This window comes from Apus apus, chromosome 6 (genome assembly GCF_020740795.1).
Source record: "Apus apus isolate bApuApu2 chromosome 6, bApuApu2.pri.cur, whole genome shotgun sequence".
Lineage (NCBI taxonomy): Eukaryota > Metazoa > Chordata > Aves > Apodiformes > Apodidae > Apus > Apus apus.
The window spans coordinates 15,314,170-15,334,400 of record NC_067287.1 but is presented as its reverse complement, the minus strand read 5'-3'; the positions used below and the strand labels follow the sequence as shown (position 1 = coordinate 15,334,400).

The window sequence follows — 20,231 nt, the reverse complement described above, 5'->3', positions numbered from 1 at the left end:
ATTTTCAAGTATTATTTCTTGATTTGCATGGCATTGCTTATGAATTAAAAATCAAAGTTTCAATGGTCTCTGATCTTTCTGGAGGGATGTGAATAACTCAGAAAAATAGTATGAGGTGGTTCTATTCCTTCTTTAATTATGTATTTGGAGCTGTTCCAGTTTCTGTAGTTAATAATAAATTATATTTTCTTCAAACTTCTTAAAAGCAACTACTTATTATAAAACATACATTTGGATAGTATTATGATTCCAAACAATAACATTCAGGAGCCAAAACATAGGAAAGTATGATTCTTGAAAATTCCAGTTGTAGTTGAAAACTTCTATCTATAGAGTGTAATTCTAATTTGGCAATCATATGTGAATAATTTTATTCCCCTGAGGTCTATGCATCTACTATTGGGAATAATCACTCACACTCATAGTTACAGGACCAGAGCAGACTTTAAGATGTAATTCCTGTTTAAGATTAACTCCTATTCCTGATGAATTCTACAGCCAAAAGAAGCACATGATTAAAATTATCAAAAGGAATAAATATTTTGTGCACTGAAAAAAAATATAAAACCAGTCTGTAAATCAGTTCAAGCATATTTATGTGAAAAGTATCCCTACAACTAATTATATTCCTACAAATAATTATGTAATAACTATGTATTTGAAGGTATTACCACACTATCTGGTGTGAAATGAGAATGAATGCAGACAGTTCTCAGGCTTTATTATTTCTTTCATTTTGACAGAGAGGCTTCTTCTGTTGAAAAGAACACACTCAAGACTGAAAAAAGCCCAAAAAGGCTTCTGCAAGACCTGAACAGAAGACAGACCATCTGCTGTTGCAGATCTGCCATCACTATTTAAGTCTGCAAGATGAAATGAGACTACAATACCTCTGTCTCCACTTTGAACAGATACGAGCTGAGTGGCTGTTGCTTCACTTGAGGGCCCAATGGCCACTTTCATGAGCTTCTTCTCTCCTTTACAACATTACATACTCTTTGCATTTACTAGAACCAGCAAGCAAGTCACCCCTGATGGCAGATGTCGCGTTCCCAATAACACAACCCAGTGCAACACAACGACTTCAGTGAATTCAAACTGAAATCCACTGTCTTGAACAACCCAGAAAGACAAATGGGAAGAAGTTTAGTAGTGTACCTGAGAGGATCTGCTGAATCCCAAAACAGAAAAACATTTTGCTTCTGTTTTGTATTTCATTTGCTCTTCATCTTCCTTGGAAAAAGGAACTATATCACTCCCGTAGCGAAACCCTGGAGAACAAGAGAAAAGCATCTGGTAAGCACATGGGTCTAAAATTCTGTCACTGAAATTAGTTCTTTGAATACTTTACCAGTGCATGCATGTCCCACAGCTATGCTCCACACTCAAATTACTTTCCCTGTTAACAAAACAAACCACTCACCCCAAAGACACATTTTGTACTTCACGAACAGCAGTTGCACTCCTTGTACATTATTTTATGCAACACACCTACCCTCAGAGAGAGCAGGAAAGAAAATAAGTGAACTGAACTGTCTTTCTATAAATTTCTGTGCTTTGCTTCCCATGCCTTACAAGGATATGTCCACAAAACAGGAAGCTGTTAGCTTGTCAGAGGTATCATCTGTTCCAGTTGCTTACTCTCCCACTTCAAGCTACAGTATCTTCCCTGTAATATCATCACTTTATTATACTGTCACAGTCTAAGGATTATATCCTCAGGTGTGAAGAAAGCAGAAGGAACAGAAGTAAATCTCTGGATGGAAAACCTATATGCAGATAATGTTTGAATGCAAAATATTGTCTAATTATGACATTCTCAAAATGTCCACAGAAGTCCATGAGGCATCAGTAGCTCTTTAACTGCAAGAAATATCACACTATTGATAAAGAATTTTTAATCCCTTTTGTTCACATTGAATTATTTGTCACTTCTTCATATTAGTGTCTCACTACTGTTCACCAGCTTGGGCAGTCAGGACATGAGCAGAAAATGGCCATAAGTGCTTCAGAATAAATGAAGTACAGAAAGTGAATTATTTTAGTGTTGCTTTTTTTAACTAAAACTTTTAAAATTATAAAACATACACAGACTACCAGCTTTTAGCTATCGTTTCTGCTTTAAAAACAAAGAATATCACACTGTAGTTGGGACACTTATCTGCTGTTGCTACAGAACACCTCTGATGACCACAATGGAAAGAAATTAAAGTAAAAAAACAGTATTGCTCTTCATTTTTTATTTATTTGACAGCACTTTCTATACTGAAAACTGAATAGTTCTGCCCTTTTTAGTTCATACATTTCTCCTATTTGTGTGGGATTCGAACAGCACATGAAAGAAAAAATACTAATTTATCTATAAAATTGCAAAAAATTAAACATATTTGCTTAATTCCATTTTCAAAAAGTAGACTATTTCATGCTGGTTTTGGGCCCTTCGGTCTTCTCAGGAATTTCTACTCGGAAAGAAGCTGAAGGTTATTGTGAGAAACAGTAGCCTCTGTGACGGCATCGGCTCGCGACAGATACAAAAGTAGTGTTCTGCATATCACTGCTTCAGATTGAATCTGTCATGGAATTTCAACAGTCAGTAGGCTCTTAAACACTAAACTTTCCTTTAATGTTTTGATCTTCCCAAGTGCAGAAAATATAGAATAGTTGTTTATCTAGAAGAAAAAGCAGTGTTACAGAGGTGTTCATGTTATCAGGACAACCGCAGATTTGAAAACAGAAGAGGCAGCAGCTATTCACTACAGAACTGAGGTACAGTCCTCCACAGAATACAGTTTAGGGAGCTGTAGTGCCTTCCAAGTTTCACCTGGTATTATTATTGTTGTTCCTATTACTAGCAAAAGTAAGACTTCTTAAAATATGTGAAGACAAAGAGTCTCACATAACAGTCTCTGTGTTCCATCAGCTTACAGAGCTTACATTCTAAGATCACAGCTAGGCTTCAAAGTATAAAACTAAAAGCCCTTAGGTGATTTAAGAGTATGAGACATCTTTGGTTTATCTTCAGGGTGCACATAAAGCCATACCTTGAAGAGTATCATCTTTCTGAACCTCTGTCTCATCATCATCATTCAAGCAGTAAACAGTTTCTCTTTGCACATCGTCTTTTTTGAGGGTTTTAGCATCCACAACTGTCCAAACCTTTTTCAACTTCTCTTCTGTGACCTTTATATCAAAATTCAAAGAAAAGGAATATGTAACATTTCATTGCGATCCAGAGTGCTCAGCAGAACACGTAAAAAAGTTATCAGAACAAGTACTGTGCTATTTTGCCAATAAGGGACTGATAATGACAGCCCCAAATACTCATCTCTGGCTGCTACCACAGCACACTCAGCACAATATTTCATCTGTATGAGACCTAACACCCGACCTGTACCATATTGACTGCATCTTGTCTTCATCGGACATTCAAGTCATTTGTGGACATCTTTTAGTCACAGGATACACATAACTTGATTGCTCTGTATTTTACCTCCTTCACCTACAAAAACACTTCTAATAAAGCACTAAGATATATGTTAAAGATAAAAGAAGACTCAATGTTCACTTAGCTTGTTTGCCCGAGTTTTGCATCAGGGTTACTACACTACAGGATAAAAATACCCTGTTACTGCAGCTTTCCTAAAAGGCAGAAAAATATCCCAGCTCCATTACGGGACTGGGAGGGGAAAGATGGAATAAGTATCTGCAATGAGTGAATGTTTCATAACTACAGGGAAAGAAAAATGCTTTATTTTCTCTCTATTTAAGTGAAATCGATGGTATACTTAGTGAATGGGAAATAAAATGGAGAACTGGACAGAAAACAAAGGACAGAAGAGATTACATCAGTAGATGTCACAAATCTCCTCCTAGCTCTGATCCAACTGCTGTATAACTTCAGGCTAGTCACTTGGTTCATGTTCCTTACTCTCCCAAGCTTCATTTTTTTTGTGTGTAAACATCTTTGGGAGGGGATTCCTACACTGTATTTGTACAGGTCTGGCACATTATCCTAATGAAAAAAATTTTGACTATGTATACATAGAAAGCTAGGAGCAGAGACCTTTTCAAGGCTAGTATGTAAGAAATCAGGTATACTTCAGCTTCTTAATACATCCTCCTGAAACTTTGCAACATCGGCCAGACTCTTAGTCTTAGGTTCAAATAAACCAATCAATCTCTATCTCACCAGATCTGTCAATGCTGCCACACTATATAGTTACCTGTTATTCAGTAACTGAAATTGTCCACATTTTGTGTTTAAATACACTTCTTCCTAGCAGTGTGTGAAGGACACAAATTGTACATGAAACAGACCGTGCCCAAGCTCTGCCAAACAGTATAAAGCAAACAGGCTGAAAAAATATACCATTTTTACAAGTCTGAAGTAACAATAGATGTGATTTGAAACAATAGATGGTAAAATATTGACACCTACCATTTTACATACACATAGGCATAATTCCTCTCATGCCTAGGGCTGAAGAAAATATATATTGTCTCATCAAGCTGCAGACATATCACTGAGATGGAATGGAAAGCTTCACGCAAGTGCAATATTCTTAATCAGATTTATCAACTTCAATACCATTAAGTGTCACTGTGTAGATAGCATTTGCTTCTATTTCTGTACATCATGAATTTTAGTTCTTTACCATATGTGTACGATATGGTGAAGTTAGAGTTGCTGTGGGAACCCCAGTTTCAGCTGTACTAGCTTCTACACAAAATTTCTCCCATAATTATTCTGGATGTTTTTATCCTTTATTTTCTTGGCTTTAACAAAGAAACACAGATGCATCTAATCTATTGCCAAAATACACTAAAACATACAACTTTATTAACTTACTGATTTGTAGGCCACAATTCTTATAGATAAGTTAGAACCAATAGTGAGCTGGCAGGGCCAAGCTGTAGGTCTTCTTTCTATTTTCTTAAACATTGAAAGACGCTCCAGGCTCTCTCTAAATGAAGGAATCAGGGGAAAAAAGCAATCAACTCTGGTGAACTGTAATAAAATATTACAGACAATACCCTCCGTTCAAGGAGATGCAAGAGTCCCATTGTTTTAGCTCAGACTGCATAAAGTGTTAGAAAGTAAACTGTATGAATAATCATGCCATTAACTACTGCCAGAAAAGAGAATGAAAAGAAGAGGTGGTGTGAGATTCTTCACATCTCGAGGCTTTATGATGGTGTGACATTAGGGCTTATAGACAATATATGTCATGTGATGCAACTACACAGTTCCTTATTAAGCATTCTACATTCATCTGTGCAAGCCCAGTTAGGGCACATAGTTAGCTGAACAACCTAGACTAGAAAAGGCTGCTTCTCTAAGCAGTAAAATGCTTTCTCCAATGGAGATGAAGAAATAAAGAATCCAATTTCAATTAACAAGATTTTGTTTGTGTGGTAATTAACTTTTAACACTTTTTTTTTATACTAATGAACTCATTATTTTCAGGGCATTCAGTTAGAGTGAAGCAAATTACTTGGAATATTTCTAGCCTAAACAGCATGTGTGCAGGTTCATAAAACACACAAAAAAAGAACTGTAATGATTTTACACTTAGAAGTGTTAACTCAGTTGCACAACTTTAAACAATGAAGTCCAAAAATTGAAAATTGTCAGTAGGTTGAAGAGATTTCTAATATATTAATGGGAAATCAAATAGGCTTGCCCCCCAGAACAGCTATCAGCTAATACAAACTGTACCAGATATTTTGCTATAAATTTCCAGTGCAGAGAAAGCACTTTTTTTTAATTGCACAATGAAGCAAAGATAAGAGTGTTAACCTCAATTTTTTCATATGTTGATAAAAGCCCCAAAATCTACCTCTCTCTTGATTAAAGCACTTGTCTGGCAGAAATTAAGATCAATTCCTAAAAACATTTAGTAAAGAATTCAACTTGGAGGTCTACTTTTCAACATGCTTAGGGTGAGAAGGGTTGGGTTTTTTTAATTCTAACAGAAGCATAATGAAAGGAGAAAATGCCCTGGGATTTTTATGATGAGATAAACTGTGTATTTGCTTTATTATCTTTTTTTCCCTTGGGGAAAGGAACAAAGGGAGGAAAAATTACTTTTTCTCACAATATAGACATCAATAAAGGATTTTTTAAAAAAGAACCTGTTACTACATCATTAAAATGACAGCAACATATACATTCAGTTCTGATGTGAAAATCAAGTATCTAAGTGTGAAATGCCTAAAAATGTAACTTAAGCTCAATTTATTAACTCTAACCTTTGATTTATTATATTTATAGAAGACAAATGCTTCTAGTTATCACAGAGGACTCAGCCAATAAACCCCTAGTAAATGCATATCTCAACTTTTATTTTAAAAATATGCCTCTTCTCTGCTCTCTAATCTCTTCCTCCAAAACTAGAGGCAGCAGAAGTACCTCTTATCCAAATGTCAGAATATCAAACCCTAAAACAATACAACAGAATTTTCTCCCTTTCCTGGCATGACTGATTTATTGTCAGAAAAGTTAAAGTGTTTGTACCAGCGGGAATAATTAATATAGGAAACAGAGAGTGTATCTGAGCTAGTAAATTATCATGACAGATTTGCAAGGCTAATTTCATAAAGCTTGATAAGCAACTTAACTGCATTTAAAACCACACATAAACAACTAAAGATTTCATCTATTAGTCAAATACCTATTTAACCAAAGATTTTTTATTTCCCCTGAAAGCACAGAACAAAGACAGCTTATACAGTAGCAAGAGCCTGCAATAAACAAAATATAAAGAGAAGGAGCTACATAGTAACTTCATGCATATGGCTTATCCTAAAGGATAAAGGGGCCTATAAAGATGCTTTTCTGTGCAGTTTTCTGATGCAATGACAAAGCCTGTTTTTTTCTAAAGACTCAAACTGCTCCATTGATAGTATACATTCACAGTGATACATGTTTCTTCACTAATCCACACTAATGCTCAAATAACAGTTTAACTGGCTGCTGAGGTACAAAGCATTTCAGTTCGGCAGGGTAAGGGAAGGAAATCCCAGAAATAAAAGGAAGAATTATCAGCATGCAAACCTACAGGTAACTCATCTAAAAATTACACTTGATAATCACACTGCAGCCATGGTCTACTCAGTTTCCTGAAAAAGGCGTTGTCTAAAAGATTCCACTTCATAATTGTAGAATAGAACTACTAAGACAATAAAACCAGACTTTTATAAGGCACATAGATGCATTTTGAGTGAGTGTCTTTGCATTTCCCCACTGAGACAACACCTGCGTGGAAAAGTCTTGGGTATATCATTGGGTGTATTTCAGACACAAACATTTTTATTCTTTCATTTAGGAAACAAAGTGAAAAAACATGTTTTAATTCTTACATTAGAAAAGCTGCTAAAAAAGTAATACTGCTTGGCACAATGACACAGTAGTCTGTGATTAAAGAGCAGGATTCAACAAACAACATTGCTTAAAACATTTGTCAGGAGTTTGATAAATGAGTGACGTAAAAGAAGTCTCAGACCAAGAAACAAAAGCTACTATTAAATGCAAATGTTTTGCCTGCACTGTCATAAATTCCAACTCCTTCCAAAACATGCTTTTCAAACCTAATTTATAGAAACATTCTCTTCAAATCCTACTAAAGGTGGAAGAAAATTAATATTATTTTTTTTCTTTAAATACAGATAGAGAAAGTTCGTTTTCCATTGAAATCTGTAAGCTTTTCATTCTATTCTAAAGTCACTACAGAAGATGTTTGAAAAGGACTGAGTGCACAATAAGTTATGAATGTCACTGGCTTCAGTGAAACTGGAAGTCAAGTGACTGATTAATTCCATATATCGAGGAAGAAATCAGAAAGTAAACTTACAGTGCGATAAAGACGATTAGCCATGTTTACCTGAAAGTATAGATTTCTTCCAGCCCTCCTTCTTCATCCAAAGTATGCATCAGCTTCCTCACCACATCAATGCCTTCCTTCTGTTGCCGAGTTAAACCCTTTCTTGGAAAAGAGTTTCTGCGCATTTCAGAACAGACACTGGCACTTGCAGCATCTCCACCCCCATCATCAACATCCACTGTAAATGGCAGGCTAAGAACACAAGAAAAAGCAGTTAGTTGGACATTCTTCTTAATTATAATAACCAACCAAAACAAAAATTGCATCAGGATCAGCAATTTCTATCTAGCTGCAGTCAGATGTTTGCAAAACACGTGAAGCAGTATTTCAGGTCTACTTGGCATTGATAACAACACCTTGACTGGAATGCTGCACCAGTCCTGGCATCACACAGCAACAAAGAGGTCCACATATGGGAAGGGATTAAGGACTAAAGACAATGATGATTAGAAAAAAAGATCTATGAAAAAAGATTGAGCAAAATAAAGCCTGTAGGGAAGAGAGTGAGGGCATGACAGTCTTAAACATAAAAGGCTGCTGCACAGAGAAAGGGAAAAATTGGTTCTTCATATTCAGCCTGCACTCAAATTGCACCACAGACTCAGGTCAGACATTCAAATACCTGATAAAGACATCTCTAAACCAACTGCCTGAGGAGACAGAAGAGTCTCCATCACTGGAAACCTTTATAAAAAGATTAGAAAAACAGCAGTCTGCAAAGACATAAATACAGCTGACCCAGTCTGAAGTAGAGGATTGCTCTAGATTACTTGTTTAAAGGCTGTTCCAGGCCTGTAATTCTGTATTGGCTCTAAATGTTAGCAAATGGGACTTTCTCTGCAGTGGGGCTATTAGGAATTTCTAGAATAAATTTTACTCTTTGAGATTTTAATAGCTTACATTAATAGGTGAATTTTGAACTGAAGATGACACATTTTCCTGCACTTCAAGAATCGGATTTTAAAATTTAGCCAGGGGTTATAGATAAAATGGTTTCACTGCTCTTCAAAATATGAGAGTTAACCAAGAATAATAACCACAGAAGAGAGAGATGTGTAAAATTGTCCTCTCTGTTCCCCCAACAATGCCTGCAGATTTTTCACATCTTTCATCTGATTCAATTTGGAACGAATCACAACTTTTACCACATTTCCACAAGGTAAAAGAATCTTAGCACTGTATTATGTTTTCAAAAAAGCAGCCTCCAGACCTCCATCTTACTTTCACCTCATTAGTCCTCACTAAACTCACCTGTGGAGCAACATACAATAAGCAGAGTTAACAATCTGCACAACAGAGACATATAGTAGGATTCAATATCAAGTTTCAGCAGTATTTGATACATTTCTAGGAAGCAGCATTCACAAAGAAAAACTGTATTTTAAAGCTGTTAGAAGAGCAAAAAGCTTCAACCCCCTGATACATAAAAGTTAGATTACTTAATTATGCAGTACTTAGAGACTCCTGTGATCAGAACTGTGTAATACCCAAAGCTAAGCAGCGCTCAGCATGTGCTCAGTGCTTGACAACAAGGAAAACCAACTAACTGTCACAAGTTACAACCTAATCAATAAAAAGGGCATAAGAGATAGAAGCATGGGGTATAACAAAAGGACAAGGTTTAGCAAGACATTGTTTTTAAAACAGTATCTTGAGTATTTTACATTTGTACATGTATTTCTTAAATCATCATTTGCTCCTGTGGCTCTGAGACAAGGTGTAAATCTGCACCTGATGCTGTAACAACATTTCCCTAGTGCTTCTTCTGTTAGCCATGGGGCTTTTTCATTGTGACATTACACAGAATAAGTAAAGACATATCAGAAATCTCACAGAATAAAACTACAAGGTTAATTTGTGGTGGTAGCATCTGTGCTAAACTGTACAGCAAACTACAGAGACAAGGTAGCAAGGTCTAAACAGTCACGAAAGATCTAGCTCTGACTGGCAGTATGTTCATGGCATTGTGTCTCCACTGCCTCCAGTGCCAACAATAGCTCAGATAAGCTAGAAGGGGCACATCATGGCATGTGGCAAATATACCATCTTTTGCTGTGTAGACAGAACCCAAAAGTAGCCCGAGACTTTTCCATTCAGCTTCTCCCATGTAGAGGCAAAAAAAAAAAAAAGTGAAGGATCAGTCCATGATTCTCAGTCACTCTTTTCTAACTAATCTCTCTTGCAGGTGAGTCTGCAAATAACTTTAATGAATTTTTCAGGTTCACAACATTGCCCCTTGCAGAATAATGGATCTAGGTTAAAGAAAAAACCCAAATAGTCAGAAGTAAAACTACAGCTTTAATTTTCTCCTGCGAAATTGTTATAAACAGCAAAAATGAACATTCACACTTAAGTTTTGCTTTATAATAAACTGGCCTATATATTCCTATGTTACTATCATGTGCAACAACTAATACAGATCTCAGCACTACCACTGATTGTTCAGATCAATGCTTAGACCTATACCAAGACAGCCAAAAGATTCCTGTCTTAACATGTAAGACATTGCTTCCATTTTCCACTTCCATATTCCAAGCCCATCATGGTGAATATAACCCTTCTCTTCAGACTTGCTTTTCTACTGAGACTAGAATCAGACTATAAACATCTGCAACACTACCTTGTTAATTCCTCCCTTACCTAAAAGGATCTAGGCTGTTGCTGTGACAAATCTACTGCCTTACTGAGGCTATTTCTGGCTCATTGTTTGCCATTTCTCTGCTTATATAGAGATCTTTTGTATCCTGTTTTAACTTTGGCTCTAAGCTTAACTGGAAAAGAAGCCATCATTTTACCATGTATTTGCACATGACTTAATCAAGAGGACTTGGTGTGTAACAGGAATTAATGGAATGACTAACTGACATCAGTAGTTGTAACAATCACATTACATACTGGTACACCTCTATAGAAACAATACTCCAACAGATAAATCACCAGCCCCTTCAAGATCATTATTAAGAATTATTTCCCTTTAAAAAATGGTATCATGTCTAACAGCCACTTCCATACTTACAAAAACTGAAGTGAAATTCCTGTTTTCTTCAAGTTAGCAATGATAATTTCCAGTTGATCCTCACTGACGGGACTACTAAGGTCTGTAAACAGTTCAATGTGTCTCTTTTCAAATTTCTTGCCTCTTAAAACACAAAAACAACATTTACATGTATCAGAAATATTTAGAAGGCCTTTTTCTAATTCCATACAAAATTTAAGCTTTAATAAAGTAATATAATTGCAAAAAATAAACAAATCTACTAAGTTGTTCTATAATTGCTCATATTATTTATAGTAACTTTTTATCTCTATATGATTTGCCCTTCTCGCTCCTAGCCCCTAGAATTGAGGACTGTAGTCCTGTGACTGTATAAATCACTAACTACATCTAAATGAATGGAACTCTGCCAGTTTTCAACAATGTAGAGAAAATGTTCACAAAACATGTTTGATTGTTTACGGATTACACTGGATATTTCCTTTGCAATTGCCTGTCCCTGTGAAAATGGAAAATATATTTTAAATTACTGCTGCAGGCAGAGGTTCCATTGTAGCAAGCTAATTCAGTAGATTCAGTGGATAAGATGGACTTTCGAGCCTACTCAGTAAGCTAAGAAGTAGTAAAAAAAAAAAGTGTCAACTACAGAAAAAATTCAGTTAACCCAATTTGGTTTTCACCAGAATATTCAAGCATAAGAGTGATTTTCTTGAATTTTTACCCAGTAGTATCTTCTTAACTGACTGGTAGACTCTGCATCAAAAGGTTCAGTGCATAAAAGCAACTTACCCAGAATATAACAAAAGCAGTTGGTCCATAGATATTGAAGGTTATATTGCCATAAACACAGAGCTTTTAATTCACAAATTGCCTTTAACATATAAAGTGACACAGGTCTCCATGCTGATTAGATAACAAAAATTAAAATTGCATCACTAAGTCTAGTCATCTGCATTCACAATTCTAACATGTTCAATCTCTGTTTTAAGAGAAAGTAGGGCTACCTTCCTTTCTCTGGACCAAACAGCCAGATTTCTAGTTGTCCATTCATTGACAACTTTGTAACACTTGTGCCAACATTTTGTTTCAGGTAATACGGTGAGGTTTTTTATTGCACATTTACCTCCCACACCCTGGTATTTACAAACAGCCCCCTTATCCCCAACAGCCTTTAAGCTGCTGGACTGAACAAAGTAATCTTTCTAGTTTTTTCCTTTTTTCCTTGCAAGATAGGCCTTACCCTTATAAACTCAGTGGCCCTTTTCCATGCATGTTAGCATCTGAATTAATGTTTCTTTGAAAACAGCTCTTGAGAAATCTGACACTAAGTGAAGTCTTTGTGCCTTGTATAAAGGCATTAATATTCTCCTGAACCTACTGCAAAGGTCCCAATTGCATCAGAAAGCTTTTAGATTGTCTGGAGAACCTAGATATCTCCTGGGGATTTTTCAGGGACAGACTCCTATAGTGTGGTTTTATTATTTATTTATTTTAATAAAAAGCATTTTTCATGTTTACAGAATACTGGAAATGTAATACAGATTAAGAAATCAGATCAGCTCCAAAGTGCAAGGTCAGAATTCTGTAGAAGGCTTTGGGTTACATACTCACATTGTTTCCTTCTGAAGCAAGTCCATACACACAATAATTGCATCCAGAACTAAGCAAATTTAAGAAAAATCTTATGTCACAAAATTGTTTTTCCTATGAAATATTAATCTGTTTTCACCCTCTCCCAAACACTGACAAACATGCATTTTATTTAACAAGGAAATTACTTTCTGACACAAGTGCTCTTCAAATATCTACTGTGCAAGAGATTCTTATATAACCTGTTCTGCGATTTTGTCTCTTTCCCAATTATCTGATCTGATGTTTAGAGCCCAGTCTTTTAAATGTCAATGAGGAGGCTTAAGTCCAAGGAAAGAGCAATCTACCCCTTCCTATGTTACTTTGAAACCACAAACTGAATTCACTTGCATTTTTGATACCATTTTCTCATGCAAGTTTTCCTTCAAAACATCTTGCATCTGGCAATCTCTTGATAATTTCTTCCACATCACAATTTTCATTGGGAGTGTATTTTTATCAGTGTGTCCACTGACTGGAGAAGGATCATGCTAAGACACAGGTGCCTGGCTGCACACTTCTCTGAAGCAGCTCTGACAGTCTGAACTGAGATCACTACAATCATTTTATGGCCAGAAAGAGGGAAGACAACATGTGGAGTTAGAACAGTGTGTAAATAAAACACACAAAGGGACACTGTAGAGATTGCCATCTTTTAAAAAAGTCTTGACCTTATGCAGTTCACAAAGAATACATTAAAACAAAAAAACATTCAAACCAAGAAGTGCCATTTGGTAATGTTAGAAATACTCTAGATAGAAAACAATCTGATAAACCTCTATTCTGCTTTGTCTGGCTTCTGGTACTTCGGCTGATATATTTCCTAAGTAATATTTTCATTTGATTAAAAAAAAAGCCTAAACAAAGTTCTGCAACACTATTTTTAAAAACACACACCTTGTTTTAGGCCTAAAACCCTTCAGTGAATAAGTTTTTCCTAATAACCAATCTAAACCTCCCCTGGCACAACTTGAGGTCACTTCTTCTTGTACTATTGCTTGTTACTCGGAAGAAGAGACGAACACCCACCTTGCTACAACCTCCTTTCAAGTAGCTGTATATTATTGCTATCTTTGTTCCTTTTAATTAACAGAACAGTTCATAAAAGTAGTGATTCCCCAGGGCCAAGACTCCATCTGCTAGCCTAAAAAGAACATAAAAAAGCAGCTAATCTGCTTTTGAACAAACTCACAACCACAAATTAGCTGAACTTTAACAGTAGTTAAAACTTCTACGTGAAATCTGAGTCCATTTCACAACATTAACTCCCTGTCTCCTACATATCTGAATCAGTTCAAGCAGTGTTCTACAAGGAAAGGATACAGTCTGCTTGTTCAGAGCCCGGTTTGATCACATCTTCAATGTCTTTCAGCAGTTCAAAATCTGCTAGCATTAATGACCTGTGTACAGTAATGTTTTGGTATTGATCCCCACTGGCCAGGTCATTCTTAGTATCATCTGTGCCAAACAAAACTACAGCAACTTCATCTTTACTTTCAGCAAAAACCTGGAAACAGAGAAAATACAAGTATAAACACACAGGTAGGTTCATACAACTGTGTTAGGTAGGCTCAAACAAGCTGAACTAATCTTGAAGCAACGTCAAGTACAGTGAATTCCCTTTTTTTCACTTTTTCAGTGCTAGCCTATCAAAACATAATCTTACAGAGAGTTCACTAATTAAACCAAGACTGACATGAAGGTATCTGGCATAAAACAAGTAAAACTGGCTGACTCACTCAGCCAATGAGTCTTCAGTATGATAAATCTTGAGAAGGTTGAAACACTTTGGATGAAGAGTCCTTTTTTTTTCCCATAGAAGTTTCTACTGCCCTGAAGAAAAAGGGTGACCAACCCAACTGCCCTGAAGAAAAAGGGTGACCAACCCAACTGCCACATCTCTACAAAAGCACAGCTGTGACAAAGGGCACTGTTACTCCTGCATTAGCACGGACTAATTCTGACGCATTTCTCACTGCTTTCAATTATTAGTAAAGGAGGAAAATATTTCACAGATGCCATTGCTTCCTCTCCCTTTGTAACAGCTTTTAACCACACGAAAAGTCACACATACCTGTCGCTGCACAAACTTTGTCATAACCTTCTTCGCTTGTTCAAGCGGGGACTCCTCTCCAGAAGCAGAATTGCTCATGGCAAAGCCCACATCCAGGCACAGCACTGTGGCTGCCTAGGAAAGACATCACCAAGTAACAATGTCAAAGGGCCAGTACTAGTTACTTAAAATCAGACGTACGTCCAGGTCCTTGAACAGAAGCAGGTAAGGCTCTAGCCCGTGTCGGAAGAGAACCCAACACGGTTCGCACCCACAAGACTCCTTAGCCGCACCAACCCACCCGCACCCGCCGCTGGGCAGAACCATTTATCCCGCTGCTTCAGCAAGAGCATCAGCCCTGACCGCTGCGGCAGCGGCGCCGCGCTCAGAACCGCGGCTGCCCCGGGGCAGGAGGGCCGAAGTGCCCTCGCACCAGCCAGCGGCCCGGGGGCCGGCCCCGCGGCCAGGCCCAGCCGGGCAGCGCCAGGCCCGGAGCCGCCCCCGCTGCCCGCACCTTGCCGCCCCGCGCCATGGCGCCGCGCCCGGGGGCCGTGCAGCCCGCGCAGCGCTCCGGCCGGGGACGCGCACCCGCCGCTCCGCTGCCCGCCGGGAACACGGCGGCGGCGCCTCGCGTTCCGGGGCAGGGGCGGCGCTTCCCAGCGGCGGGAAGGGGGGCTGCGGGAAGAGGCGGGCGGGCAGGGGGGCTGCGGTCCGTCCTCATCCCCAGGCTGCAGCTGCGGCGAGGTGCGGCGCAGAGTGAGGGGACACGGTCGCCTCAGCCGCGGCCTGGCGCCGGGGGCGGCTGCGGGGCAGGCTGGGTGAGAGGAGGGGAGATGCGGGATGCTCCCCTGCTCCTTCTCCTTAGGTCCCCCCGCGCTCCCCCTCAAGGCGTCACGTCTTGGTGTGGGAAGAGAGACCAGATCCCTGAGGAGAGGCCGCGGCAGAGCCGGTGTCTGTGGCCAGAGGCCCTTGTGCCCTCTCCTGCCCCCGAGCAGCTCCTGACTCACCTCCCAGGGCCTGTCTGCCCAGGGATCTCCAGCTCCCCGTGCCTGGAAGTCCCACGGGACGTGGCTGCTGAGGGAGCCATTCCCCTTCCCCACCAGAACTCGGGTGGAAGTGCCTGGTGAGTTGCTTGCTGCCAACAGATCACACATGGGGCCGGATTTAGTTAATTGTGTAAACACTGGCACAACCCTAGCTTTCCCCCAACATTAGCAACAGAAGGAATTCCTCAACCAAATTACCTACAGGCTCTTTGATGAAACTGAAGCCTGCTTGATTTTGTAGTGGATGCTGTACCACATGGATCTTGGCACCTGTTGGGTATTAAATCATGAGCCAAGGTGTTCAGAGAATGGCAAATGTTTCGTCACATACATGGAGGTACTGCTTGTTCTGCACTACCTTCCCCGTATCCTTTGGGAGTATCATTCCAAGTGTTCCTTCTATTCTCAGCATATTTAAAAAAAACCCACATTATTAGCTATCATTATTCTCAAATTGAGTGCAAAGTGGTGATATTAGTATAGCTACAAGAGTAAATCTTACATTAACACTTCAAAAACCTTGTACCAGAAGACTGACCCTGCAAACACAAGCGTTTCCTCTTTATATTGCGTGATGTCTGAAGACAAAAATCCCCTTTCCCTCCTTGCTACATCACTGTGCTTTGGGAATATTGGCAATTGACAGATTCTCTCTTCAAAGCTCTTGACATATCAAAGGCAAGGAGCAGCTTGGCAGTGTGACAAAGATTTTATGGGAAACCTGTAGCCTTTTTTTAGAAAAGAAAAAAAAAACAGTCAGCAACTGCAAGAGAAACCTGTGTATTGTCTCCCTGATTGTCTCTAAGGAGATTTCAGATTAATCAGCCAAGGAAATCAGGTCTGCTTACTACTATAATTATTCATATTATTATTCCTGATGTTATCTTAATCCCTAGGAATGTTCAGCACAGACCAAAAGCCCCCTGTGGTCTACCAGTCAGGTGATCCCCCACACCAACTGATTTCTGAATAGCTTGGAGTCTAGGCATAAGACAAGAGATATGCACACACACACAAATAAGAGCAGAGAAACAAGAATTGATCAACTGCATCAACAATGACTTTTCACACAAGTGGAAAAGCATCATAATCAATGAACATTTTATCTTTATGCCAGAGTTGGGAAGTAAAACCCCAGCCCTGACTGCTGGCACAAAATGCTGACATAAAATCCTTCATAGTCCTCTCTGAATCCTAGATTTCACATAAAAGCTGAATCTCAAGGCTTTGGTCCAAACTCATAGCTGGAGCAGTAATTGCAAACATTACTCAGAGGAACCTAATTTGGGTGTGAACTGGGAGCCTGTGCTTTGCCATAGGGTTGTTGTGCCCAGCCCAGGTACAGCAGCACACTGTTCCCTTACAAAGTGTCTGAGGAAAACTGAAGCTCCCTCTAACTGTGAAGCTGGATCCATGATCTCCTTATAGGTTAGCTCTCAGCCTGGTATATATGAGGTCTTATAACTCCCTCTGCAAAATACATAAACAATAAACCAAAACAGTCCTCACTTTGCACCTTCGTACTGCCAAATTTGCTCAAAGCCATTTCCAGCATCCAAAGGAAAACTGGCTAACCATTTCTGCAGCAAACTTAAATACCCATTTCTTTCCCCTCAGAAGTCTGCACAGCGCTGCCTTGTAGGCAAGCACCAGGTCTGACTAATCAACTCTAGAGGCAGTGGGGCTTTGTTAGCCCAGATTAAGACTTGAAGATCTTTGCTTATAAACCCTTGCCAAAAGATGTTTGCGATTAATTGGTAATTTCTATTTTAGAGAGTGTCAGTCAGGTATAAATAATAACTGTGACAGCATCCAGGGTGATCAGCTGTAAAGTAATTTACAACAAAGAGTCAGACCTCAGTCCCAGTGAGATTCTCATTCACTGCTCTGCTTACTCCTTTTTTGGTTACTTCTCTTCCTCCAAAAACACCAAGCCTGGATTAAATAAGTACATTCTTGAGAAGTAGCAACAAGGGGCCCAACTTGTGTTTAACTTTACTCAATGCCTTTACAAGGCAGCAAGGAAAATGGCTTCCCTGTTTTGTGACAAGAAGGAATGCATTTTCCAGTGTGTTGCAGCTGGGACCCAGCTGCTTATGGCAGCTCTGAGCAAATGTGAATAGCTTTAGTGTAAAAGCAGAAAGATGACTTGGCCTTTCCTCCTCTTGGAGGAATTGCCCACAGGGTGAAACTTTGGATAAATGCCTGGTGGAAAGAGGAATGCTGCAGCCATCTGGGATCTAGCCCAATTGTTTGATTGAAATAGATACACAAAGCAGAACTTTCCACAGAAGAATTAACTTTGCAATCATTACCTATTCTTTGCCTGGGTTCATATGTAGAAATGGGCATCAACTGCAAACTGAGGAACTACAAACCGAGTTTTCTACAGAGATAAAGCAGGGCAAGGACACTGTGACACCAATCAGCTTTGTATTTCTACCAGTACAAGCTTGGCAGCAGGCTGAAAGACAAAGCAGAAAGGAAATTGGCACCCAAAGCAGAAAGGAAATTGGCACCCAAAGCAGAAAGGAAATTGGCACCCAAAGCAGAAAGGAAATTGGCACCCAAAGCAGAAAGGAAATTGGCACCCAAAGCAGAGCTTAGAAGCACATCTGTTAGCATCTTCCTGCATTGGGCTACATGAGGTGTGCACAGTTGTCTTCTCCCAAGAGGTTTTTTCCAAACACCTGCTTGCAAGCACATGCCAACACTGTGGTGCAGACCATCTCTGGTACTTATTAAGTCTGTTTAGTGATTCCTAATGGTCCTTCCAAGAGATTAAAGTCTAACACACCATCTTTGATTAGTTGCTTCTGTGCAATAAACCTTCAGGGAAAGATCTCAAACACTAGTTTCACTCATTAAAGCGAAACTAGTGTTTGTCTTTGAAGAGCAGCTGTAAGTCCACAAGTCTTGTGCTCTGGTCATCTTATGACCACTTGGCACTTTATAAAACTGTGCCTTTAATCAAGTGAAAAACAATAATAAAGACCTTTCTGGGGATTTAACACTTCCAATCTGTTGGTCTACCTACTCTGTTTTCAGTTTAGTTTATGCAATGGATGGAAATGAGTCTACTAGGAAGCATAAGGAAATTATTGTGGTAGGAAAATTGGAAAGTTAACAAGAAGGACTATGCCACACCATCCAACCTTGCCCGAAAACACAAAAGAAAAGCATAGCAAGGAGAAGTAATTACTTATGAGAGTATATTGACTCAGGGTGCATCGTACCAGGCACATATTATCTATCTCAGGGGCTCCCAAGCTCTGGCAAATGGCTGGATCATGGCTAATACACAAATGACTACAAAGAAGCACACCCACAGCTCCTAGTCCCAGCCAGCTGCAGAGGAAACAGCTCCACAAATCCTTCTGCATATAGTTGAGAGACTGTGAGGCTCCATGTTCATAGTTCCTCTTCAAAAAAACAGCATCACTCTTGTCTTTCCTCCTCACTGCCTCTCACTCCAACTGCTGAATTTACAGCTTCCTCTTTCCCTCCAATCAGTCTCTCTTCTCCAGACTATCCAGTTAACACACATTTCTCAGGGAGAGTAAAAACTTCCATTGACTGTAATATGCTAGCAGAGGTGTTATCAAGTGCCACAGAGAGGGAAAGCATAAAGTCACAATCCAACTCTGTTTACAACCCCTTTTCCCCATCTGGTATTTACCTTTTTCACACTATCATGGAGTTACATTGAGAATCACAGCCTTCTGTAGCACACGTGTTGTCCTGCAGATTGCTGCCCATCCAGTAGTTCTTCCATCTGATTTTTGTTATTCCCAATAAACAGAACAGCACATTTGCCTACAAAGATCCATCCTGTTTTTTTTTTTCCTGTTTCAGACAATTTATGAAATTTGCAAAAATCTCAGCCATAATACTTACCATTCCTCTCCATTTAGGGCAGTTTCCAGATTTCATATCCATGTCTCCAGCCAAGCCACACAGGCCTGGTGCTCAGACACCCCTGGATGTAACTACTGAACACAGCTCTGTATGTAACATTCTAGCTGCTTTTGCAGATATTTTATCATACATCAAAATACTCAACAGCTTCTTAAACTGTTACAAGAATGGAATTTAAAATGGCATCAAAGCCTTATTAAAATAAAGGTAAATAAATTCTATTAAAAAAAAAATACATTTCTCTCTCTCAAAAAAAAAGAAAAAAATGGCACTTTTTTTTTTTTAAAGAACCTGTTGTTTCTTTTACTAATTAACCTCTGAGCACCTCTAAGTAGTCTCAGTTTTTGTTATTCTATTTTCTAGCAACTGGAGCACAAATAACCCAAAAATCCTTGACAACTTTCTCCTCCCTCTCTCCTTTTTTTTTTTTTTTTTTTTTTAAGGGTAGATGTTATATTTATAATCTTTTCAAGGAGAATCATTAGTGCTCCTGAGGTTGCTTTAGCCAGTTTTACATTTGCCTTGAATGAAATTCACCTGGCTCAGCTGATTTGAAAGCATCACCACTGTTTAAGCACACTTTGACTTTTTCTGTTTCATCTTGAATCACTTTTTGCTGCTGGTGCTGATTGTGTTGCTGCCTGATTGCAGGTGACCTTTGTAAATGGACAGTCTTCCACAGCTGTCAATTATTCAATTAGCTCAAA

General features: G+C 39.0%; 1 protein-coding gene across 2 annotated transcripts in view; it reads right to left on the bottom strand.

Annotated features, from left to right (window-relative positions):
• The window catches only part of XRCC5 (X-ray repair cross complementing 5), a 45,104-nt gene extending 29,971 nt beyond the window's left edge, over positions 1 to 15,133 (bottom strand). For both annotated transcript variants that reach the window (XM_051623875.1, XM_051623874.1), the window contains exons 1-9: positions 15,075 to 15,133; positions 14,582 to 14,695; positions 13,831 to 14,014; positions 12,490 to 12,538; positions 10,900 to 11,022; positions 7,884 to 8,075; positions 4,850 to 4,964; positions 3,042 to 3,180; positions 1,159 to 1,271 (exon numbers count right to left, since the gene is read on the bottom strand). In XM_051623875.1, the coding sequence (XP_051479835.1) occupies positions 1,159 to 1,271; positions 3,042 to 3,180; positions 4,850 to 4,964; positions 7,884 to 8,075; positions 10,900 to 11,022; positions 12,490 to 12,538; positions 13,831 to 14,014; positions 14,582 to 14,695; positions 15,075 to 15,092 (1,047 nt within the window). In that variant the 5' untranslated portion in view covers positions 15,093 to 15,133. The remainder of the gene's footprint in view (positions 1 to 1,158; positions 1,272 to 3,041; positions 3,181 to 4,849; positions 4,965 to 7,883; positions 8,076 to 10,899; positions 11,023 to 12,489; positions 12,539 to 13,830; positions 14,015 to 14,581; positions 14,696 to 15,074) is intronic.
• Positions 15,134 to 20,231: the final 5,098 nt, after the last annotated feature.